Source organism: Equus caballus, chromosome 3, assembly GCF_041296265.1.
Source record: "Equus caballus isolate H_3958 breed thoroughbred chromosome 3, TB-T2T, whole genome shotgun sequence".
Lineage (NCBI taxonomy): Eukaryota > Metazoa > Chordata > Mammalia > Perissodactyla > Equidae > Equus > Equus caballus.
The window spans coordinates 18,471,108-18,497,600 of record NC_091686.1 but is presented as its reverse complement, the minus strand read 5'-3'; the positions used below and the strand labels follow the sequence as shown (position 1 = coordinate 18,497,600).

Sequence of the window (26,493 nt, the reverse complement as noted above, 5' to 3'; positions counted from 1 at the left end):
ACCTGGACAGGGCATGGAAGCTCCCTGTCCCTTCCCACATACCTTGCCCTACACATCTCTTCGATCTGGATGTTCATCTGTATCCTTTATCATATCCTTCAACAAACTGGTAAACGTAAGTAAGTGTTTCTCTCAGTTCTGTGAGCCACTCTAGCAAATTAATCAAACCCAAGGCTTGGATTGTTGGAAGCTCCAATCTACAGCCAGCTGGTCAGAAGCACAGGTGGTAACCTGAGCTTGTAACTGACATCTGAAGTGGGGTGGGGGGGGGGGGTGCCAGTCTTGTGGGACTGAGCCCTTAACCTGTGAGATATGACATTATCTCTATGTATATAGTATTAGAATTGAGTTAAATTGTAGGACACCCAGTTGGTACCACAGAGAATTGCTTGTTATGGGGAAAAACCTCCACACATTTGTTGGCTAGAAGTATCAGAAGTAAAGTGTTCTGTGTGAGTAGTAAAGGAGACTCACAGGAGAGAAACACGGTGGGAAGAACCGGAGTTCTTCCTTATATAAGAGGGGGGAAAAAAACTGAGTGTTTTTCCTTTGCAGCATCATATACCAGAAATCATGAATCTGACATTCATAGAGCTTTTAGTTTACAATGATTTTCACATGTCTCTCATTTGATCCTCAATCATCATCAGATCCATATTACAATAGAAATAATAATAGGGAATCAAAAGAAGTACTGGAGGGGCTGGCCTGGTGGCACAGGGGTTAAGTTTGCACGTTCCGCTTCGGCGGATCAGGTTCACTGGTTCAGAACCCAGATGTGGACATGGCACCGCTTGGCAAGCCATGCTGTGGCAGGCATCCCACATATAAAGTAGAGGAAGATGGGCACAGACATTAACTCAAGGCCAGTCTTCCTCAGCAAAAAGAGGAGGATCGGCAGCAGATGTTAGCTCAGGGCTAATCTTCCCCAAAAAAAAAAAAAGTACTGGAATCCACAAAAACCCTGTTGGAGCTAATAAACAAATTCAACAAAGTCGCAGGACACAAAATCAACATGCAAAAGTCAGTTGTATTTCTATAAAGTAGCAATAAATAATCTGAAAAGGAAATTAAGCAATTTCATTTATAACAGCATCAAAAAAATAAAATAATTAGGAATAAATTTAACCAAGGGAAGCAAGACTTATACACTGAAAACTACAAAACACTGTTAAAAAAAATTAAAGAAGACCTAAATGCATGGAAAGACATTCTGGGTTCATGGATTAGAAAACTTAAATTAATTGCTAAGAACACAACACTCACCAGAGCCATTTTCAGATTCAATGAAATCTCTATCAAAATCCCAACAGCTGTTTTTATAGAAATGGAAAAACCCATCCTAAAATTCATATGGAATGTCAAGGGATCCCAAATATGAAAAATAATCTTGAAAATGAAGAACAAAGATGAAGGATTCATACTTCCTAATTTCAAAACTTACTACAAAGCTATAGTAATGAAAACAGTGTGGTACTGGCATAAGGAAAGACATATGGACCAATGAAATAGAATAGAGATCCCAGAAACAAACTGGCACATATATAATCAATTTCTCTTCAAAAAACAGTGCCAAGACCATTCAATGGGGAAAGAATAGTTTCTTTAACAAATGGTGCTGGGACAATTGGATATCACATTCAAAATAATGAAGATGGAACTTCATCTAACATCATATACAAAAATTAAGTAACTCAAGTGGATCAAAGACCTAAACAAAAGAACTAAAACTACAAAACTCGCAGAAGAAAACAAAGGGCAAAGCTTCACGACATTGGATTTGGCAATGGTGTAAGTATGATACCAAAAGCACAGGTAACAAAAGAAAAAGTAAGTAAATTAGACTTCATCATAATTAAAACTTTTGAGCATCAAAGGACACTATTAAGAGAGTGAAAATAAAACCAAGATAATATTGGAAAAATATTTGCAAATAATATTTCTGAAAAGAGTTTAATATCCAGAATACATAAAAAACTCCTACAGCTCAACAAGACTGAACCAGAGATTTGAAGGTGACCCTAGGACTGATCTAGATGGAGGTGTGATGGGGAGGGGGGTTTACCAGCTCTTCTCTAGGATTGCTAATTATGAAGATCAAACAAACCTAGAGATGTCAAGTGTTGAAAGTCCTCCTGAGAGTAAAGCCAACAAAAAGGGAAGCAGTGTTAAAATGAAGAGAAAACCTAAGCCCTGAGACAACGCTGCTTAAGCTGAAGCATGTCTGAAGCCAGCATTCCAGTTAATCTTCCAGCTACAGAAACCAATAAATTCCCTTTTTTGTGAAGCTAGTTTGAACTGAGTTTCTGTCATTTGCAAGTGAAAGTCCTAATTTACTTCAAAACAATCTTTATAAGGTAGGGATTATTATTTTTCCCTGCCTTATAGATGAGTATACTGAACAGGAGATTAAAGACACTAAGATCTCACAGCAACTAAGTGGCATCACAATACTTGAACCCAGGTTTTTCTGCCTTCAAAGTCCATGCTTTTAATCACCGCAATTTACTGTATGACCAAGGAGGATTCCACTTCACCATGCCATCAAGCAAGCAGAGGCCATGAATACCAACAGTATCCTTCATCACATCAAAAAACGGAAAAGATCCATGATTTAGCATGAGTCTGTCTGATGAAAGGACTGCTCAAAGTAGAAATAAATGCATTTCGTTTATTTTATTTAATATGCATATCAAAAGAGAAAAGAACCATCAGTTAATTTACTATGTGTCAAAACAGTTGATTTCATTGTTTCTCTTGGCAAGCACTTCAGTCCATTTAAAAATTATATACCTTAGCCTCCTATTGGAGTACTATAAATCATTTCAAAATAATTTTCCTGAATTCACATCTCATTGTTCCTTCCAAGTTTCTACCACTAGTTGAAAATTTTCATGATCTTCACAAAAAATAAGGACTTCATTTTACGTCAAAAGAAAAATAACAATAAGACCCAAAGCAAGGTCAAATCTCATTTGACCATTTACCAAACCCTGCAAAAGTACAAGTCTCTTCACATAAGCATGGTCCGAATCTGAGGAAACCAAAGTAAGAATTAAGATACTTCTGATAGTATATTTTACTGTAGAAGAGGTAATTAATGAAGCACTTGTTTCAGGGTACATTTGAGTTCTACATTTTACTCTGGCTTCCCAGCAAGAACAAGATGAGCGCATCATTCATTTGCTTTAGCCTCTAAATCTGCCAACTGGCAAGCCCACCCCTAACAATGAGACTACAACAGCAAGGACACAGAGAAAGGTATATCACCAATCTTCTTGTTGCTTCTGCCACAATGCTCATGTTCCTGACCTAGGCCTCCATCAAGTTTCTGATTCTTGCTCAGGTGTTTCAAGTATGGTTCACTGTGTCTACTGCCTCCTGACCTCTCTAGTATCTTGATGTACTTACTTTCCTTCTGATTTTGAAAGAATTAGAACTTTCTCCCTGGACCACTGGATTCTTTTTTTTTTTTCTCTTCTACTTCCCTACTCTGGTCCCAGGAAAGCCACAGTGAATCTTACACCCAGAGTTCTATTTCTACATAAGGAAGGATAATACCCAAGAAAGCCTACTTTCATCCTTTATTTAATCCTGAATGGAGCAGGGGGTGGGGAGGCCTTTCGTTACATAAGTGGTTGGTTATCACGCACTAAAAAGAAGACTGAGCGACTGAAAACTACAGCATAACATTAATCTTTTTTGCATGATCCAGCCTTTTTTCTATGTTCCTGATCCACATCTGGGTACCCAGACTCAGAGTTCTGCTCTCTTAAATTGAGTGTATTTCTACTCTGCCAAAGCAGGTATCACTTTTTGTCTATAAGGGATTCAGACTCCAACCTGACCAAACCATAGGAAGTCCTCACTACTGGTTTATGGTAAATTCGTTCTTGTTTGGAGGAAAATAATAAAGAGATCTTACCATATCTAGAACAAGTTGAGTTTTAGAAATAGATTAACTCTACCTTTTGTGTTATATATCTCATTCTCAAATTTAGAATGTTGATAGATGGAGGGACCCAGAAAAAAAAAACTGGTCTAGTGGTTTTCAAACCATGAGAAGCTTCACACTCTTCTTCAAGTGGTGGATATGGAAGAGTAGGATCCAAAGTGTAGGAGCTCTGGATTTCCTCTTCCAGTGCAAACAGAGCATCTAAAGCCAGCTTTCATCCTTTTTTATACATTGGCTTTCTGCCTAAGATTTTATTTGAAGAATAAAACAATTTAACAATTTCAAAACCATTGCTTTAGTCTTATATCCTTATTTTATATGAGTTAATCTGTGGGTACTACCTGTGGCAGAGCCAAGATCCAGTCTCCTGACTGTAAAGCAGTCTTTCTCTCCCAATCAGAATAATCCAAGTCAGTCTGTCCAGTCAACTACTTAGAATACAGAATATACTTTCCTAGAGGCAAAATACTATTCCTAAGAATTTGGCTCTAATATTATCCCTAGAAGCCCCATTATTCTAAAACCAGAGCTCAGATGGTACCTCCAAGTACAAATAACTTCTGAGCTTCAGGGATGCTGGGGTGGGGGTGAGGCCTCCTACACTGGAAGTTCTGAAGCTAGAGGTTGGATAGAAGTTCAGACAGCACCACTAGGGAAGGGCTCTGTGCTCTATTACCTCTTTGGCTAGGGTAATTTGTGAATCATACACATATGCTAAATCTCTAATATAAAGAATTCATACTGGGGCTGGCGCCATGGCCGAGTGGTTAAGTTCGCGTGCTCCGCTTTGGCAGCCCAGGGTTTCGCCGGTTTGGATCCTGGGCTCGACATGGCACCACTCATCAGGCCATGCTGAGGCAGCATCCCACATGCCACAGCTGGAAGGACCCACAACTAAAAATATACAACTATGTACCAGGGGGCTTTGGGGAGAAAAAGGAAAAAATAAAATCTTAAGAAAAAAAAAAGAATTCATACACATTAATAAGACAAACATAATAACCCTAACACAATAAAGACAGGGTCATGCAATAGAATACTAAGAAGCTATTAAAATTCTGTAAACCTCTATCCACTGACAAGGAAAAATAAAAATGTTCAGGTTACAAAATTAGTCTATACAGTGTGGTCCCATTTCTATTTTCAAAAAGTTGTGTCTATATATGGATCAAAAGGATCTAGAAGGGGGCTGGTCCAGTGGCATAGCAGTTAAGCGTGCACATTCCACTTCGGTGGCCCAGGGTTCACAGGTTCGGATCCCAGGTGCAGACATGGCACCACTTGGCAAGCCATGCTGTGGCAGGCATCCCACATTTAAAGTAGAGGAAGATGGGCACAGACGTTAGCTCAGGGCCAGTCTTCCTCAGCAAAAACAGGAGGATTGGCAGCAGATGTTAGCTCAGGGCTAATCTTCCTCAAAAAAAAAAGAAAGAAAGAAAGAAAGAAAAAGGATCTAGGATAGAATGTCAGTTTTCAGAGTGGAAGAGAATTTGGGTGTTTTAAAATATTTTTTCAACTTGTCTTTTCTTTCTTTTTTTTAAAGATTGGCACCAGAGCTAAGATCTGCTGCCAATCTTTTTTTTTTCGTCTTTTTTCTTCTCCCCCAGCCCCTTGGGTACATAGGGTATATTCTAGTTGTGAGTGCCTCTCGTTTGTGCTATGTGGGACACCACCTCAGCATGGCTTGATGAGCAGTGCCATGTCCGCGCCCAGGATCCGAACCAGAGAAACCCCGGGTTGCCGAAGCAGAGCGTGCGAACTCAACCACTCAGCTATGGGGCCAGCCTCTCACCTTGTCTTTTTTTAAAAAAAAAAACAAAAAAACACAGTATTGTTATTTGCTTTTATAAAAATTTTATCCAAAATTTAATTTTAGAAAAAAATTTTAAAAAGCCAAATGCTACAGAGACATGACAGTAACTGTCCAAAACACTTCTGTGTGTCCATTCTTCTGTTAGTCTGTGCCACCTGATGTTTGTGTTCTGTCAACCATAAGGCCAGTGATGACAGCTGTAGTCCAATCCAATGTTCTCTTTGCACTCTGGGGCCCCATTGATTTCCATTCTTATATGTAATGCCCTCTAGGACTCTGCTTTTATATTGTCCTCCCAATTCACAAGCTGATAATGTAAAGGTATTATATTCCCTCCTTCCTGTTTGCCTGTTCAACTACTACCACTATGACGGTGGTGATCAAAACCTCTAATCTGCTGACCCTATTGCCTTTTTGTTTTTCTTCAATCCCAGAAGCCCTCTCCCTTCCTATTCAGGTTAGATTCTATAGTCCCCCATCTGAACAGCATTTGATAACACTATTGGACCATATGTCCTTAGTAAATCTCACCCTGGAGGAGCCCTACTATCCATATTTTACCACATGCCCTGAAGAATCTGAATGTTGCTTCAGAAAATTATAAAGCAGGGCTAATTAGTATCTATAAATTCATGAATATCAATATCAAAGGGGCCCTTCAATCATGCCTAGAATCCTATTAGGTTTCTGTGGCAACTTACTCTCCCCCTCCTTACAACTATTTCAAACTTCTCTACACTCTTCAAACTGTCTAATCACCCACACTCCCTCTGCTCACAACTGGTGACTTCACGTCATTCATTACAGAAGCAATGCTGAAGCTATCATATGGAAACTCTCTAAACTCTCCACTACCAAATCTACAATCTTCCTAACGTACATCCATCTTGTTCATCTTCTTTATCTTCCCTCCTGTTCCTTCAGCTACCGAAGGCCCATCCCAACTTCTATATTTTAAATCCTATCCCCTCCCACCTTTCTCAGAAACCGGATATTCTTTACCATCATTGATGCTCTTTCCTCTGTCTATTCAAAACTCTCTTGCTGTTTGAATCACCTTTTTAACCTTCGTGGGCCTCTCTCATATAAATCTTACACTCCACAGTTAGTAATCTGAGAAAAGTCTGAAGCGGTCATTGACACGTCATAAAGAGACAGAAGAAATATGAAGAAAAGGATTTCTGAAACACAAATCTGATCATGTCACCTCCCTGTTAAAGCTCACTTCTTACATCTCTTTTAATACTCCACGATCCAACCAACCAAAGGGCCTTTGCATATGCTGATGCCTTTATCTGGAATGTTCTCCCACACTTTACCTAGCTTAGCAATTAACAGTATAGATTCTACAGACAGATTGCCTGGATTCAAATCTCACCTCTGCCATTTATTAGTTGTGTGACCTCAGTTCACCCATTTGCAAAGTGTGGAGGGCAACAAGTACCTACCTTATAAGAGTTATGTGAGGATAAATGAGTTATTAGGTATAAACTGCTTAGAACAGTACTGGGCACACTCTGAATGTTCTACATGTTTCCTAAATAAATGAATAAACCTGAGATGTACTCTAGCATAATAGCTAGGAGCCCAAACCCTAGAACCATACTGCCTGTGCATGACATTTGGCTCTAAGACATATGCTGTGAGACCCTAAGCACTTATTCGCCACTCAGTTTCCTCATTTGTAAAACAAGATAATAATCTATCTCATGGGTCTATCATGAGGATTAAATGAATAAATATAGAAAGGGCTTAGAACAGTACTAAGAACAGAGTAATGTTATATAACTGCAAACTATTGCTATTATTTTCCAGTTATCAACTCAAGTATCACTTCCTCATGGAAGCCTTTTCTCAACCCACCAGGCTAGGCAAGGGTCCCTCTGTCATTTTCACACAGTACTGTGTCCCTTTCTTTCAGAGTCCTCCTTATCTCAGTTTCCAATTACAACTTTGTTAGTTATTTATTTATTTAGTGATTTATTAGCTTCTGTTTGTTCCACTAGATTATAAGTTCCATGAGAGAAGGGACTGAGATAGGTTTTGCCCACCTAACAGGCACCCTCAAATACCTTCTGAATTAATGAATGAATGAAATAGCTAACCAAAATCTTTAGTTTTCAAAAGGTTTGTATTCTATTTGAAAATTATCTGAAATATTTTATTACCAAGTAATGTATTAACATGATCAAGTACTATTAATTTTCAGAGTATGGAATATAAGTGGACATTAGAGGCTATAAATTCTTTAAAGTCAGCTTTAAAAAATATGAATGACAAATGAATGACCGCTAATGACCAGTAACCTCTCAAATTCAAGTGTTTGTTCTTTTCATTTACTATAAACCATTTACAAGTTTTCAGAGGAATAAGTTTTGGAGAGAAAGGTTCACTATGATTTTTTTTTATAATATGCTTTGGTGACTAACATAGCACCTAGCACCGAGAAGGCCTCTATAAATATTTGTTCTCTAAGTATGTGAACATCAGCATAAATTACTGCCTATAATATTTACGTGTCACAATCAAGACCTGGAAAGTTACAGCACTTGATCTCTGCAGAAAGAGGTGTGGAAGCCTCCTTTGTTAGGGTGCATCTATAAAACCAGGAACTCTGGCATCAACTTTATAGTCTCCACAGCCATAGTATGCTATAGTCACTGCTTGCCAAATGAAAATCTAATGAGAAATTTTTCATCTGATTGGGAACAGCTGAGATGAAGACACTATGAAACAGGCAGAGTGCCTTCTTGAAGTGCTAAGGGTACAAGGGGAGTTCACACATATTCACAGACACCTGCCCTTCCTGTAGTACTGGTGATTGTTGGTAGCTCCTGAAAAACAGACTTCAAACCTAAATTCAATCTTTTAACTTCCTTCTAAAAAAATGCCTACAGAATAACAACTGATATCACATCTAATATTGAAAGTCAACACAAATTTTACAGATTAGGCATATGTTAGAATTTTTATTGATTTTAAGTACCCTACCTTAAACTTTCTACTTTAGGATTCATTGAATAACATTTTATTCATTATGAAAGAAAGCTCTATAGTAAACCATCACAACAACTCCTCGTACCTGGTGTGTAAGTAAAACGTTGAGACTGGCTTTTTTTCCTCTTGCCATTGCAAAGATAAAAGTGCACCTGCACTGCAGCTGTAACTGCTGGGTTATGATATGGAGGAACTTCAAGGACAATATGAGCCTAAGGAGCATGGAAAGCAAGATTGTGTTACATTCAGAACTAAAAATGAAATGCACCTGCTAAACTCAGCACAACTCATGAGTCTTAATGACCCAGGCTCTCCCACGATAGATCATTATGCACATCAACTGCTCATGTAAGTCATCTGGATATTTATTCTATGGATACTTCAGTCTTAACAGAAATAAGCACTTTAAAGTAAACCATTACAGGAAAAATTGCCTTCTATTCACCCAGTTGGGTTTCTAGTTGCAGCAGAAACAAAAACAGTCTTACATACTATGTAATGAGATATTTTGCTCTACTCAATATTGCATGTTACTATACATCTTAACTGGAAGTTCGTTCTGGTTTTTAACCAAGTCTAATATTTCTGTAGTTCCATTATAGTTTAGATTTCTTATCTTAAATTTTATATTCAAAATGTTCTAAGTTGGTAATACACAAAATCTGTATCAATATCAAGAATAATTTTACATAAGCAATGTGGAAACCTTTAGCCCCAAACTAATTACAATCCTTAATCTAATTTCTCCAGGTCTTTGGAAAGCACTGTGAAAAGTGGTATTCCCTACCCTAGAGACAATTCTGTCTCCATTCCAACCACGAGGAACGGACCACAGCTTTCAGTGTTGAATCCTGGAAGGCTTAAGGCTGAGGAGTCGAGAATAGTATACTAAATACACAAACCCCAGAGGGCTTGTCCTCCTCCTAGTTTTGCCCATTACGTATGTTCTTGAATGAATTTGTTTGATTTCTTCACCAAATTCAGAGAAAGAAACTAACAACTTCAGTAAGAACCTTCTAATGATCTTTCATTTCTAATTTCTCTCTTCCTACACACAGAAAATGGGAAGAAAGATATCAATTGTTTACCTTTCCCAAACTTTAATTTTAGTATCAGGAAAGTATCTATCTCACATCCAAACTTCTAAAAATTCTAATTCTATCTTTCTACTACTCAAAAGATAAAAGATTTCTCATCTATACAATAAAGCACCATTATCCAACTTTCTCATTAAGCTTCTTAAATATTTCTAAAGACATAACGTAAATTTCTTACCCCCTGACATTTTTCCCTGATTATTTTCCCTTCTACTTCCCACTGAGGTCGTCCATCTGTTGAAAGAAACAATTTACAGTTAAAAGTAATTCAAGTCAGAAACATATAGACAGAATATAACATATTTAGTGTCATAATTTCTTGGCAAAGGGAATCTTTTTCTCACTGACTTCCATTATAAAAATAAAATGTGTACCCATGAGGAAAAATGGGGAGAAAGAATTTGGGCTGTTCGAGTTAGCAGGCCCCACAGAGTTTATTCTACCAAGTGATGTTTGAAAATCGTCTGAGAGTACCTCCACCAATAAGTGGCCAACTCTGCTTGTATGCCTTAAGTAATGGTAAATTCACTCCCTCACCAAGTAATCCATTTCATCTTTGGACAATAATTGCTGCTGGAAAGCTCTTCATGATAGATGACATCTGTCTCCTTATACTATCCAACCACTGGTCTAAGTACTACTCCTTGTAGCCACCACCGAAAAAACCTTGAGTGCTTCTCTGTAAGACAGTATTTCAGATGTTTAAAAGCAGCTATGTTTGTTTGGATCTCCTCTTCGGCTGGTTAGCAGCCCCAGTTCTGCATCTATCCCTTACACAATATTTTAACCTCCTTGGTCAGTCTTCTTTGAACACTCCTCCATTGTGATTATCTCCCTCCAAAGGCACCAGGCCTAGAACTGAAGAGCCCAGGTGAGAAATAACCCAGCAGAGTAGAGAGTGACTGAGGCTCTTGCCACCTTATGTGGAAATGTTGTGTCTCTGTTAAAAGTTTTCTGGGGCAGCTGCACCAGTCTAACCCTTACACTTAATGTGTGGTCAGCAAGTGTCCCTCAGTCTGCCACATTTCCTACTACCAAGCTCAAGCTCCCACATTGTGCCCTTATGTAGCTGCTCCCCTCCCCCCCCCACCGCCCTGCAACTCCTGTTATGTTAATTTCTCCCTACTAGATTTTATTTTCTTGGATCACTTGGCTTGCCAAGATATTTTTAGGTACTGACGGTCTTCTAAAATATTTGCTAAGCTTTCCAGATTTGTCATCTGAAGATCTTGTCAACATATTTTCTGTCACTTTATCCCAAGTGAATTGTTCACCTGGGGAGGGCCCCACCTGCTACTAAAAGCTCTCACTCCAATCTGATGTTCAGCTATTCTAAACCATTCTTTTTATATCAATGGGCAGTCACTCAGTGACTAACCCATACAAGTATCTTCAGAGCTAGCATGACTTCTTCATCTGGTCTGTGAAGATATCAGGAGAGACTCAATCAAATGCCTTCAAGATTGTGACTATCATTTTCCAGTCCAATAATTAGATAATGACTACCCATGTGTAAAAGAGACTCTACAGAGAAATGCTATGTCTCCTTAGAATTATAGCTCAGTTCAGCAATCATTTGCTGGGTCCCAACATGCCAGGCACTTTGGGTTAATGAGATAATGGAGATAGGATACCCTGCCTTCAGTGTGTGAATGAAAGGCAAATACAACAATTCATTACAATGAAATGTGGTGGTTACAATAACTAATAAAGGTACACTCTGGATGTACCAAGAGCACAGAGATCAGGGTCCTTAACCTAGTCTTGGTGGGGTGGTATGAGACAAGGAAGGCTTCCTGAAGAACTCTTGAACTGAGGCTTAAAGATAAGGTGGAACATAGATGATGTAGTCTATGCAGAAGAGAGAGCATGAGCAAAGGCAAGATGGCAAGAAACTACGATTTAGGGAACCATAAGCAGCTGTGTTGGTGCAGTATTAAAGTACAAGTCAGGGAGCAGTAAGAAATTAGGCTGGAAAGATAGGCAACAGATTGTGGCCTGAATGCCACATTAAGGAGGCTAAAAAATAAAGGGATCACTGAAGGTGCTTTCAGAATGGGAGTAACATGTTCACAACTGCAATCCCATCCAAAGCAAGTAACTGCCACCATGGAACAAGATTCAATCTAAATCAAAAGCTCTTAAATGTAAAGCTCTGGGTTAAATAAAATGAATTCTATAATGAAACTGCCTTAAACATACATATTTATTATATTCAGGCACTAATGAATTTTTACAATGGAAAGGGACAGGTTTGAGATACTATCTCTTCCTTATACTTGTTTTTCGTTGCTGTTGCTGTTTCTTTAATGAGGTAAGGCAGGCTTGGGCAATCCAGATACTTAATAAGAAAAGAATAAGTGTTACCTGAAGAATGAGACAGAATTGCCGATAATTTTTTTAAGATGGTTGTTGAGGATGTGTGTGTGTGGTGCATTTTACTTTGTGCTTTAAAATTTCCCTAAGTTGTTCTTTTAAAGGTGACTTGAGATAAAAATAAATGTAGGGGTTGGCTCCGTGGCCGAGTGGTTAAGTTCCTGCACTCCACTGTGGCAGCCCAGGGTTCGGATCGTGGGCGTGCACATGGCACCGCTCGTCAGGCCACGTTGAGGCAGCGTCCCACAACCCACAACCACGAGGACGTGCAACTAAGATATACAACTGTGTACAGGGGGAGTTTGGGGAGATAAAGAAGCAGGAAAAAAAAGAAGATTGGCAACAGTTGTTAGCCCAGGTGCCAATCTTTGGGGGGGGTGGGGGGGGGAAGGAAGATTGGCAACAGTTGTTAGCCTAGATGCCAATCTTTAAAAAAAAAAAAGGGTAAAAAATTTTGTTTTCTTTGCTGAATTCCTCTGAATAAGCCATACAACTCCTAAGTTACTTCATGAATAATGGTTATTAACAATTTGCATTTTTTAAATTCAATTTATTTAAACTTAAAAAAAAAAATAGTTCATCCATTTCTCCCAGCCCTCACTCCTGGCCTCTGGCACCTACCAATCTGTTCTCTGTTATCTACGAGTTTTTTGAAAAAATTGTTTTTAGGGCCCAGCCCGGTGGCGCAGCGGTTAAGTGTGCACGTTCCCCTTCTCAGCGGCCCCAGGTTTGCTGGTTTGGATCCCGGGTGCGGACATGGCACCACTTGGCAAAAAGCCATGCTGTGGCAGGCATCCCACATATAAAGTAGAGGAAGATGGGCATGGATGTTAGCTCAGGGCCAGTCTTCCTCAGCAAAAAGAGGAGGATTGGCAGTAGTTAGCTCAGGGCTAATCTTCCTCAAAAATAAATAAATAAATAATTAAAAAAATAAAAATGTGAAAAAAAATTGTTTTTAGATTCCACATAAGAGATCATACAGTATTTGTCTTTCTCTCTCTGACTTATGTCACTTAGTACACTGCCCTCAAGGTCCATCCATGTTGTCACAAACAGCAAGAGTTCATTCTTTATTATGGCTGAATAATATTCTGTTATATACATACACACCACAGTTTCTTTATCCAGTCATCCACTGATGGGCACTTAGGTTGTTTCCATATCTTGGCAATTGTAAATAATGCTGCAATGAACATGGGGGTGTATGTATCTTTTTTAGTTAGTGTTTTCATTTTCTTCAGATAAATACCCAGAAGTAGTATTGCTAGATTATATGATAGTTCTATTTTTAACTTTTTGAAGAACCTCCATACTGTTTTCCATAGTGGTTGCACCAAATTACATTCCCACAAACAGTGCACAAGGATTCCCTTTTATCCACAACCTCGCCAACGCTTATTGTCTTTTTGATAATAGCCATTCTAACAAGTATGAGGTAATATCTCATTATGGTTTTGATTTGCATTTTCCCTGATGATTAATGATGCAGAGCATCTTTTCATGTACCTGTCGGCTATTTGTATATCTCCTTCAAAAAAGTCTATTCAGATCTTCTGTCCATTTTTTAATCAGATTGGTTTTTCTTCTGTTTAGGTGTATGAGTTTTTTATATGTTTTGGATATTAGCCCCTTACCAGATATATGATTTGCAAATATTTCCTCCCATTCAGTAGGTTGCTGTTCCCTTTTGTTGATGGTTTCCTTTCCTGTGCAGAAGCTTTCTAGTTTGATAAAGTCCCATTTGTTTATTTTTGCTTTTGTTGCTTTTGCTTTTGGTGTCAGATTCAAAAAATCATCAAGACTTATGTCAAGGAGCTTACCACCTATGTTTTCTTTTAGGAGTTTTATGGTTTCAGGTCTTCCATTCAAGTCTTTAATCCATTTTGAGTTAATTTTTGTGTATGGTGTAAGACAGTGGTCCAGTTTCACTCTTTTGCATGTGGCTGTCCAATTTTCCCAACACCTTTTATTGAAGAGACTGTCCTTTCTCCATTGTATATTCTTGGCTCTTTCGTCTTAAATTAACTGATTACATATGCACTGGTTTATTTCTGGGCTACTTTGTTCCATTGACCTATGTGTCTTTTTTATGCCAATATTGTAATATTTTAATTACTATAACATTGTAATATGGCTTGTAACCAGGGACATGATACCTCCAGCTTTACTCTTTCTCAAGATTGCTTTGGCTGAATTATTCAGTGTCTTTTATTGTTCTATACTCATTTTAGGATTGTCTGTTCTATTTCTGTGAAAAATGCCATTGGAATTTTGACAGGGATTGCACTGAATTTGTATACTGCTTTGGGCAGAATGGACATTTTAACTGTATTAATTCTTCCAATCCATGAGCACAAAATATCATTCCATTTATTTGTGTCTTCTTCGATCTCTTTCATTAATGTCTCATAGTTTTCAATACACAGGTCTTTCACCTTCTTTGTTAAATTTATTCCTAGGTATTTTATTCTTTTTGATGCAATTGTAAACGGGATTTTCTTTTCTTTCTCTTTCTTTCTTTGCCAAGGAAGATTAGCCCTGAGCTAACACATTGCCAATCTTCCTCTTTTTTTTCCCTTGAAGATGATTAGCCCTGAGCTAATATCTGTGCCAATCTTCTCTATTTTAAATGTTGACCGCCACCACAGCACGACTGATGAATGGTGCAGGTCTGCATCTGGGATCCAAATCTGTGAACCTGGGCCACCAAAGTGCAGCATGCCAAACTTAATCACTAGGCCATGGGGCCATCCCCAAGATTATTTTCTTAATTTCTCTTTCTGATAGTTCTTTATTAGTGTACAGAAAAAGATTTTTATGTATTGATTTTGCATCCTGTAACTTTACTGAAGTCATTTATTAGCTTTAACAGTTTTTTGATGGAGTCTTCAGGGTTTTCTAAATATAATATCACATCATCTGCAAATAGTGAATTTACTTCTTCCTTTTCAATTCAGGTGACTTTTACACTTCTTTTTCTTGCCTAATTGCTCTGGTTAGGACCTGCAATACTATGTTGAATAAAAGTGGCGAGAGTGGGCATCCTTGTCTTATTCCTGATCTTAGATGAAAAGCTTTCAGCTTTTCACTGTTGAGTATGATGTTAGCTTTGGGCTAACCACTATTCAGTCACTATAACTTTACTCTCTTAATCCATAGCACTTTTATCTGGAATTATCTTGTTCATTTATTTGCTTATATGTTTACTGTCTGCTCCTTCACTAGAATCTAGGCTCTATCAAAGCAGGCAACCTGAAGGTTTTATTTACCATTACATCCCCAAAGCCTAGAGCAGTATCAGTCACTAGCAGTTGCTTCATAAATAATTGATGAATTAATAAATGGTGAAACAGAACTGCTATTTCTTGAACATAGGCAAGTATTGGTCAGGGTCTAAGGGGTTGGCAAAAAGTGAATTTTTAAAAATTTATTTTTATTTTATTGAGGTCATAGTTTATAACATTGTGAAATTTCAGTTGTACATTATTATTTGTCAGTCACCATACGTATGTGCCACTTTACCCCTTATGCCCACCCCCTCAACCCCCTTCCACTTCTGGTAACCATTAATCTGTTCTCTTGGTCCACATGTTTGTTTATCTTCCACATGTGAGTGAAATCATATGGTATTTGTCTTTCTCTCTGGCTTATTTTGCTTAAGATAATATGCTCAAGGTCCATCAATGTTGTTGTAAATGGGACAATTTTATCTTTTTTATAGCTGAGCAGTATTCCATATCTTCTTTATCCATTTATCAGTCAATGGGCACTTGGGTTGCTTCTATGTCTTGCCTATTGTGCATAATGCTGCAACGAACATAGGAGTGCATGCAACTCTCTGAATTCTTGATTTCAAGTTCTTTGGATAAATATCCAGTAATGGGATAGCTGGGTCGAATGGTATTTCTATTTTTTATTTTTTGAGAAATCTCCATACTACTTTCCATAGTGGTTGCACTAGTTTGCATTCCCACTAGCAGTCTATGAGGATTCCCTTTTCTCCACATCCTCTCCAACATTTGTTGTTTTTTGTCTTGGTAATTATAGCCACTCTAACAGGTATAAGGTGATATCTCATTGTAGTTTTAAAATTTTTAGTTTTCCTTTTTCTCCCCAAAGCCCCCCAGTACACAGTTGTATATTTTTAGTTGCAGGTCCTTCTAGTTGTGGCATGTGGGATGCCACCTCAGCATGGCTTGATGAGCGGTGCCATATTCACGCCCAGGATCCAAACTGGTGAAACTCTGTGCCGCTGAAGTGGAGCACACAAACTTAACCACTCGGCCATGAGCCAGCTCCCTCATTGTAGTTTTGGTTTGCATTTCCCTAACGATTACTGATGTTGAACATCTTTTCATATGCCTGTCTTCATATATCTGTCATACAGATAGGCCATCTGTATATCTTCTTTGGAAAAATGCTTGTTTGTCTTCTGCCCATTTCTTGATCAGGTTGTTTTTTTGTTACCGAGTTGTATGAGTTCTTTATATATTCTGGAGATCAACCCCTTGTTAGATATATGATTTGTAAATATTTTCTCCCAGTTGGTGGGTTGTCTTTTCGTTTTGTTCCTTATTTCCTTTGCCTTGCGGAAGCTCTTTAGTCTGATGACGTCCCATTTGTTTATTTTTTCTTTTGTTTCCCTTGCCCAAGTAGACATGGTATTCGAAAAGAGCCTTCTAAGACTGATGTCAAAGAGTGAACTGCCTATATTTTCTTCTAGGAGTTTTACAGTATCACATCTTACCTTCAAGTCTTTAATACACTGTGAGTTACTTTTCGTGTATGGCAAAAGATAACGTCTACTTTCATTCTTTTGCATGTGGCTGTCGAGCTTTCCCAACACCATTTATTGAAGAGACTTTCCTTTGTTCTTTGTACGTTCTTAGCTCCTCTGTTGAAGACTAGCTGCCTATAGATGTGGTTTTATTTCTGGACTTTCAATTCTGTTCCATTGATCTGTGTGTCTGTTTTTGCGCCAGTACCACACTGTTTTGATTACTATAGCTTTGTAGCATATTTTGAAGTCAGGGATTATGATATCTCCAACCTTGCTTTTTTTCTCAGGATTCCTTTAGTTATTCAGGGTCTTTTGTTGCCCCATGTGAATTTCAGGATTCTTTATTCTATTTCTGTTAAAAACGTCATTGGGATTACATTGAATCTGTAGATTGCTTTAGGTAGTATGACCATTTTAACTATGTTTATTCCTCCATTCCATGTACATGGAATATCTTTTATTTCTTTATGTCATCATCGATTTCTTTCGATAATGTCTTATAGTTTTCATTGTATAGGTCTTTCACCTCCTTGGTTAAATTTATTCCTAGATATTTTATTGTCGTGATTGTAAATGGGACTGTATTCTTGAGTTCTCTTTTTGTTAGTTCATTTTTAGAGTATAGAAATGCGGCTGATTTCTATAAGTTGATTTCGTACCCTGCAACTTTGCTGTAGTTGTTACATTATTTCTAATAGTTTTCCAATGGCTTCTTTAGGGTTTTCTATATACAAAATCATGTTGTCTGCAAACAGTGAAAGTTTCACTTGGAAGGAAGTGAATTTTAAGGGAGAAGAAGACAGATGAAAACATGGTTTCCAGCTGAAGAAGAAGGTCCTGACATTAATAATAAAGATCAGGAACAGTGAGATGAACTGGTTTGTGAAGTCTGACATGTTTTCATATTTGAAATATCAGTGGGACATTTACATAGCAATATTCAATGGGTATTAAAGAAACAGGTCAGAAGTTCAGGAGACTTGGTAGCTGATGAAATTTCCCAGAATGAAGGAATATAATGAAAAGAAAACTGAATACAGAACTTTGGAAAACTTCTATATTTAAGGGCCAGAAAGAACGGTTAATAAAAGATGAGCAGGAATAGTTAGAGATGTGCTGAGAACCAGGTAAGCACAATTACACAAAAGCCAAGAAAGAAAAGGGTGTCAAGGAGAGTGGGTAGCTGACTGCCAAATAAATTTTTAGGATGTTAAGATTTCAATATAGTGAAAGATAAACAATTAAAGAGTAAGTAACAGGTAAGGCAATGAAGGTAGATGACGGATTACTTTTTTGAGAGGTTGGATGATAAATGAAAGAGAAATGAAATAAGAGCTTATGAGGATGACAGAGTCAAGAGAAAGAGAATGTTTAGGATGAGAAGATTTGAACGTATTTAAACTAAAAAAAAAAGGATGCAGTGGAGAAAGAGGTAGTGAAATTACAAGAGATAGGCAACAGGGGCAATGAATACCCTCAAATACTTAAGTTTAAAACAGATAAAAATAAATGAGATAAGCATTTAAATTAAGAAAAAAATACTAAGCCAAAAAACAGTGAAAATTAGGAAAAATACAGAAATTAGAGAAACAGAAAACAAAGACACAACTGAAAGGATCAATAAAGCCAAGTACTCTGGAAAAAACGATTAAAAAAACAAGAGATGGTACAAATAAATAACAGCAGGAATACATTTTTTAAAAGAAAGGTAACTCCAGATGCAGAAAGAGAATATTATGAGCAAATTAGTGTTAATAAATTGGAAAACTTGGATGAAATAAATAAAATTCTGGTGTGAAATAACACAACAGAAATATATTGGTCTCTGCCTCTACTTCCTGGCATAGAGCTCCTAAAACTCTTATAATTTCCTAAGTGATCAGTACACTACAAGCATCTTTTATTCTAATATTTGGTCTTTGATCCTGGTTCCTGACACAGAAGTCCTAAATCCGTTGGAATTTCCTGAGTGACAGGAGTGTCTTTTGTTCTAAGGAGATGACTCTTGGTGGGCTCCTGGATGGAGGCTGGTCACTAAAAAAAACAAGCGATAATTAGAAGCTTAGAATTTTCAGCCCTACTCCCATTCTCCAGAGAGGAGCTGTAAATGGAATAATCCAATCATGCCTATGTGATGAAGCTTCCATGAAAATTTCTATACTATGGGGTTTGGGGAGCTTCTGAGTTGCTTAATACATGGAGGTTCTAGGAGAGTAGCATGCCCGTAGAGAGCATATAAGCTCTGCTCCCTTTCCCATATACCTTGTTCTTCCATCTGGATCTTCACCTGTATCTTTTATGATATCTTTTATTATATAGTAAACTGGTAAACGTTAAGTTAAGCGTTTCCTCGAGTTCTGTGAGCTGTTCTACCAAATGATCGAATCCAAGAAGGGGGTCACAGGAACCTCTGACTTGTAGCCAAGTTGGATAGAATTGTGAGTAACCTGGGGACCTACTACTTTCAACTGGCACCTGAAGTTGGGAGGAGTCTTATGGGATTGAGTCTGTAATGTGTTGGGTCTGCACTAACTCCAGTTAGTGTCAGAACTGAATTGAAGTGAACTGAGGACACCCAGTTGGTGTTGAAGAACTACTCGATGTATGGAAAACCCACATATCTGGTGTCAGAAATGTTGTGAGTGTGGTAGTATTGTGAGAGTAAAGGAGAAACACAGGAAGAGTGTGCTTTTCTATTCACCTACAAAAATATAAATCACCAAAATTAAATTAAGAAAAATAAACTTAAATGGTCCTATAACCATAAATGGAATTATATTAGAAATTAATAGCTCCCCACAACGACAGCCCCCAACCCAGAAGGTTTCAGAGGTAAGCTCTGCCACATGTTCAAAGGAAGGTGACTACATGACTTTCGGAGAATGGAAAAAGATGGGGCACTCTCCAACTCATTCTGATATCCAGAATGTATAAAGAATCCTATAAGTCAGTAAGAAAATGAAAGTTGACTCAATAGAAAAAATGGGCAAAGACATGAACGGGCATTGCACAAAAAAGAAAACATGAATGATTCATAACAATCTCAATAGATACCAGGGAAATTCGAACCCAAAGTTCAAGATACCATTTTACACCTATTGGATTAACAAAACTTAACAATTATAACATTTTTGCTTATGTCTACCAGGTGATAAGAACCAGGATACACATTGCAGCATTGTTAGCTATCATTTGGCAGTGCCAAAAACTGGACACAGCCCAGACAGTCAGTGAGAGAATGGAAATAAATTGTGGCACCTTCATACAATGTGAAAACAAAAGATCTTCAGTTACATGGATCAATCTTAAAACATTTACGTTGATTTCTGAAAAAAGCAATTTTCAGAAGAATACATGCAATATTATATAACGTCCAGAAACAGGGGAAAATATATAAAACTACAAAGATAAGCAAAGACTGATTCAGGAGAGAGATCCATTTGGAAAGCAGTATCAAGAAGCCTTTAAAGGTAAATGTCCTATATCTTAAACTGGGTAGTAGGTATGAGTATTTGCTATATTATTCTTATTAGAATAGTATTTCATAGTTTTAAAAATGTTTAAAAAAATACAGGAGAGGAAATAATTGATGGAAAAGTGTTTTAAATATGCTCAAGAAGGGCTAAAACCAAATACCCTGATAGATACAGGATTCTTCTACTTTCCTCAAAATTAAGATACAATTCAGATAATTAGACATAAAATTCACCCTTTTAAAGTATACAATTCAGAGGTTTTGAGTATATTCACAGAGCTGTACAACCATCACCACTATCTAATTCCAGAAACCTCTTCCCCATAGCAGTCACTCTCCAGTGACACCTCTCTCCAACCCCTAACAACCAGAAATCTACTTTCTGTCTCTATGGATTGTTGATTTTGGACATATTGTGCTGGCTTCTTTCACTTAGCACAATGTTTTCAAGGTTCATCCATGTTGTAGCATGAAGCAGTACTTTATTCTTTTTTATGATTGAAAAATATCCCATTGTATGGATATACCACATTTGTTTATCAGCTGATGAGCATTTGGGTTGTTTCCATTCTTTTTTTGCTTTTATGAATAATGCTGTTATAAGCATTTATGTCCAAGTTTCAATTCTCTTGAGTATATTTATACCTAGAAGTAGAACTACTGGAGGATTCTTCTACTTTTGAGATATACTTAATGAGAACTTAACATTTATATAAAAATTTTATACATGCTTTGTTTACAATAAAATCTGCATAAATGACACCTGTAGCTTTAGGAAAACTATTTTATAATTAATGTCGGTGAAATACCTGAATTATTTTGCCCCTTCATTTGAGGTCAATCAACTCAAATCTTATATTATTTACCTTGTCCTTTTTCAAGAAAAATGATTTTGGATTCTGGAAGAAAATTAGATCCAGTCACAATCATTTCATGACCTCCATTTACAGAACAACTGTTGATACTGTACTTCTCAATATGAGGAAGTTCTTGAGCAGATCGCTGGGCTGTTTTTTGGGTTTTTTTAAGAGTTGAGAAGAAACAAAATATTAGTTTACAATCTTGCATATATAAATGACAAATTCAAGCTATAAAATGAAAATAAAGAGAAGCAAACTCCAGGCTTTTAAAATTCAAGACAATGTTAACAATATCCACTAAAATCACTAACGTTACTTGGAAAACAAAATAGATTTATTAGAGTTATGTGATTTCTAAATTATTTTCTTAGATTACAACTTTAAAGAAACCAACTAATAAAGAGAAATTAATTAATGACTGCAACTTCAAAGTGACTCCAACACTTCATCCATTTTTCTCTTTTTAGCTTAAGTCTTTACTACATTTCTTTCCTACAAGTGTCTGTTAAAATTTATAAATCTAATATAATTATAAAAAGCAAATTAAATTGAAAGATGTGTAATTAAATTGCATACAATTAAAAGAAGACAAGTTTCTAAAGGAAAAACACCAAGTAGCCCTTTCGTCAAAAAAATATCTACATCATCATTGAGATATCAAGATTCCATTTTGGACAATTTTCTAAATAACTAAGTAACTGAAGCATACATGAAGTACTGCACATTTCAATACTGAATTCTTTTTAAATGGATGTAATTGTTTCTAGAGTACACTGCACTCTTCCTTCCCAAGGTATGTGGGAACCCAGAGTATACTCTTCCCAGAGTATGTGAACATAATTTTTCTTAATGCCTTAGAGTCATTATTTAAATTATCAACTTTTAGAAACAGTGACCTTGGTGCCACCTTTCTCTGATATTCAATAATTCCAAGTTGGTATCTTTTCTAGAGATGATATTTCTGGCTTTTCTTTCTTTCTTTCTTTTTTCTTTAACTGCTGGAGCTTCAAGCTATTGATTGTACTTCTTTTGATTGCCTAGGTTCTCTAAGGATTTCTTCTTGCCAAATGCCAAGATAACTAGGTTTCTCTCTGGATTAAAACAAGTAAAAAGAAGTGTGGATTATACTTTCTTCTTCACATTTGGAAAACAGGACTACTTTCAGTCCTATTACCTGGGTGGAAAATTGGTAGCTTTGAAGGTCAGCTGTGTTTTCCTTGGCTAGAACAACATTTTAAAGAAATTTAAACTAGAATGCCTTTAGGAAGCATGCACTCTTAGTTCACTATGGCTCTTGTCGCTCTCAACTATTTTCCCAAGCCACAAAAGGCATATGAATTGGGATCCCTGCCCCATTTGAAGAGAATGTTAAAATAAACCCTTTCACTGGGGATGGGTCTGGGATTTAGGATCAACTACCACTTGGGAAGTACTGAGCACCAACTTAGCTCTCAGAAAATATTTATGTCCCCAGGAGTGTTCCAAATAGCTCACAGAGTCATAAAAATAAGCACTAACTAGCCCAGGAAGTAAACTAATTCAAGTTTTAGATATTTATGGTGGAAAATAGCCATCACAGGTGCATTCAAAGTAGCAGCAAAAGTGTGTTCAACAAATGGCATAGCCATACTAAAAAAATTATGCATATGATAAAAATAGTATTTTTGAAGAATATTTAACAATATGAGAAAATGCCCATTATAAGTGAAAAATACCAAAATAAGATATAAAACTATATCAAGTAAACTCAACTAAAAAATATTGTATATATGTATATATAGAGAGAGACAAAAAAAAGAAAGAAAGAAAGAAAAGAAAAGAAAATCCAAAGAAAGGTTAACAGTGACTATCTCGGGGAAGTGATATTATACAAAAGATTTTAATAATATTCTTTGTACCATTCTGCTTTTTCTATGCTCTCATCAATAATCACATATTAATAAACTAAAAGAAAATACAGAAAATCATTTGAGTAGCTTCATCTCAACAATTCAAACTACTCTATGAACTTAAATTATTTAAATTACTTTGTTAAAAAAGAGACAGAGGGACTAGCCCTGTGGAGCAGTGGTAGGGTTTGGCACACTCTGCTTCAGTGGTCTGGGTCTGTGAGTTCAGATCCCAAGTGCAGACATATACCACTTGTGAGCCATGATGTGGCAGTGACCCACATATAAAGTAGAGGAAGACTGGCACAGATGTTAGCTCAGGGCTGGTCTTCCTCAAGCAAAAAAAAAAAAAAAAAAAAAAAAAAAAGGAGGAAGATTGGCAGTAGATGTTAGCTCAGGGCTAATCTTCCTCAGCAAAAAAAAATAAGAAGAAGAAGAAGAAGAAGAGAGAGAGACACACATATATGCTTACATGGGCATAGAATACTCTGGGAGGATAATAAAGATGCTGGCAATGATAGCTGCTTCTAAGAAGGGGAACTAGCTGACTTGGAAATTTGCTCTGTACTCTATATCCTTTTATTCTTTTTAAATTTTGTACCATTTACCTGTATTATCTATCAAAAATTAATGCAAAAATTACTTCTACAGTGAATTCTATTACCATGGATTTACTCAGTGATTCCCACAGTCAACTGGGAAATGATAAAGCATTACTTGAATTCAGCAAATAGCAAAAGGAGGCGTAGAAAGGTAATACAGTAGGTGTGATCCCAAATTAAGAATGCATGTGGTTAACGAAGTAAAATAGTATAGTACAATCGAAAGAGCACTAAGAAAACCTGTGTTCTAGACACAGCTCTGTCACCAACAAGCAAATAACCTTGGATAAGTACTTGAGACATTCGTGCCTCAGTTTCCTCCTACACCAGATTAAGACACAGAATTAGAACACTTCTAAGTCTATGCCCTAAAGATCTAAACAGCAGTCTTGATATTTCAGTCCTAGCAGCTAACCTGCCAGAGGTCCACAGTTCTCCAGGGCTTGGGTAGATATCAGGTTCTAGGGCCTTTTCTCTTCTCTTGCCTTTGTAAGTCAGGGGAAAAAGCATTCACTTTCTCAGTCTGATGTTGTAAATAAATCATGGTAAAAAAAAAACAAAAAACAAAATCCTGTAAGTGCTTATTTAGCTGAGGTATCAGCTTAAAGAGACAGGCATCTTCCAACATGGAGGCTGACATTTTAATAAAACAAACATGACCAAGTGACACTTAGTATTAGCTTCATGATTTGGTCCTCAGGTGTCATCAAGCCTTCCTTCCTCATTTACAGATAAGAAAAGTGTGGTCAAGAGAATTTATTTACAGTCACACAGCTATCTAGGGTCAAATTATAAGGAGAAGCCATTTTACAACTCCAAGAGTAGTATTCCTCTCTCCTAAAAATGTAGCTTATTTCCATATAAGAAGATCACACCAGCAATCCAGACTGTGTGCCTCAGTTTACACTTTTGATCCGAATATTACACTATAAGCAAAACAGAAAATGACCTACTATAAACAAAATTTTAAAACATCATCACCAGCTCACTTACAGCACTCAACAGGTATAGAAGCTGTCTGCAGAGAAAGAACTTTTCCATTGGGCTGTGGGATGTGTACACGAAACACAAGTCGAACTCTAGTATTCTTTCTGCCAATATCAGTTTCTCCTTTCCGAAGTTCTATATCTGAATTGCGGAGTTTCAAAATACCTGCACAGTCAATACTAGGGAGAAAAATATAAAAGTTTTATTTGCTTACTGAAAATTAGTAGTTCTAAATAACTCAGCTAAATAGCTACTGTTAATTTAGCAGGGCAGACCTATCATCACTATCTGAAATCAGGCCAAAAGAGAAAGATGTATGATAGCTATTTTCTGCTATTTCAATTTTGGGATTAAAAATGTTTTTGTATGACAAAAGTAACAGTAAGTGTGGTCGACTGTCTGAAAAGATGGCTGTCAATAATTCCTCCCCATTCCTGTAGTCACATGCTACTTCTCCCATTAAGAGGTCGAGTACCTATGTCCCTTCTCTCCTTGAGAGCCGGCCTAATGACTTGCTTTGACAAACAGAATGTCGCCAAGTGATACTGTGTAAGTTATGAGCCTAGCCCTTAAGAAGCCTTTTAAATTCCACTTTCCCTCTTTTGGAGCCCTGAACCACCATGAAGAAGTCCAACTAGCACACTGGAGAGAGAGGCCCAGAAAATCCTCAACTACTCCAGCCACCCCAGCTGAGCTCCCAGCTGAATTCAGGTACCTAAGTAATCCCAGCTGATACCACATGAATGGATCAGCTGAGTCCAACCAATCCAAAGAATCATGAAAAATAATAAAGTTATTACTTTAAGCCAGTAAATTTTGGGGGTAGTTTGTTTTACAGAACTAGATAAATGAAACATAAAATAAAGACTCTTTAAATCTATACATGCAACTAGGCCAGAGAAGATGCACTTCTAAGACCACAAATAAGCCATTAATAGCATATTTATACTTTTATAGTGATACGTTTATTAATAAAAGCAATCGATCAGGCAAAGATTCTTGCATTTCTAAAGAATGCACACACAGGATTAAAGTTTTGGCATTTAAGGTCTAATATTTCATTATCTTCAAAATTTATTACTAAGTATGGCTGCTTAACACACAATCACGGTAGGAAACAACTACCTACAATATATCTTTGTTATTCACATTTTGGAAAAATAAAGAAAGTGGATAACTAATGATCAGACATTCTAGTTAATTAAAGTTTACTCTCTCTTATAGCTTCCTTGTTATCCATCCTTTATCTACCAATAGCTCCAATTCTAATGCTTACTGCCCAGAGGCCATAGAAGTCACTTGAAAGGACAACATATATTACAAAACTAGGTTATCAAGGTAAGAACGAAGGAATAGTAAAGCACAGGGAAGAATCCCACAGGAATGAATATTTTCATTTTCAGAAAGACACAGGAGAATAAATTTCTAAGAAAGGAAATGCTTTTGAAAATAAACATTTGTCATTTATGTATAACAAATTATATTTAACTTAAAATTGAAAAATTACACTTTAGCTCAAAGCAGTATTGGTCAAATTCTATCAAGGTAGTCATTATTCATGTTAATATCCAACATGAGTCTTTAGAGGGAAATATCAGAGGTTATACATTTTATTGAATTTTGAGGGAAGGTATTTTAGCAGAGAGCCATTTCTAATAGAAG

The 26,493-nt window shown here is 36.9% G+C and overlaps 1 protein-coding gene across 2 annotated transcripts in view; it reads right to left on the bottom strand.

Annotated features, from left to right (window-relative positions):
* The window catches only part of NFATC3 (nuclear factor of activated T cells 3), a 128,006-nt gene that overhangs the window by 28,951 nt on the left and 72,562 nt on the right, over positions 1 to 26,493 (bottom strand). For both annotated transcript variants that reach the window (XM_023637170.2, XM_023637171.2), the window contains exons 5-8: positions 24,838 to 25,010; positions 21,360 to 21,500; positions 10,041 to 10,096; positions 8,851 to 8,977 (exon numbers count right to left, since the gene is read on the bottom strand). In XM_023637170.2, coding sequence (XP_023492938.1) covers positions 8,851 to 8,977; positions 10,041 to 10,096; positions 21,360 to 21,500; positions 24,838 to 25,010 — 497 coding nt within the window. The remainder of the gene's footprint in view (positions 1 to 8,850; positions 8,978 to 10,040; positions 10,097 to 21,359; positions 21,501 to 24,837; positions 25,011 to 26,493) is intronic.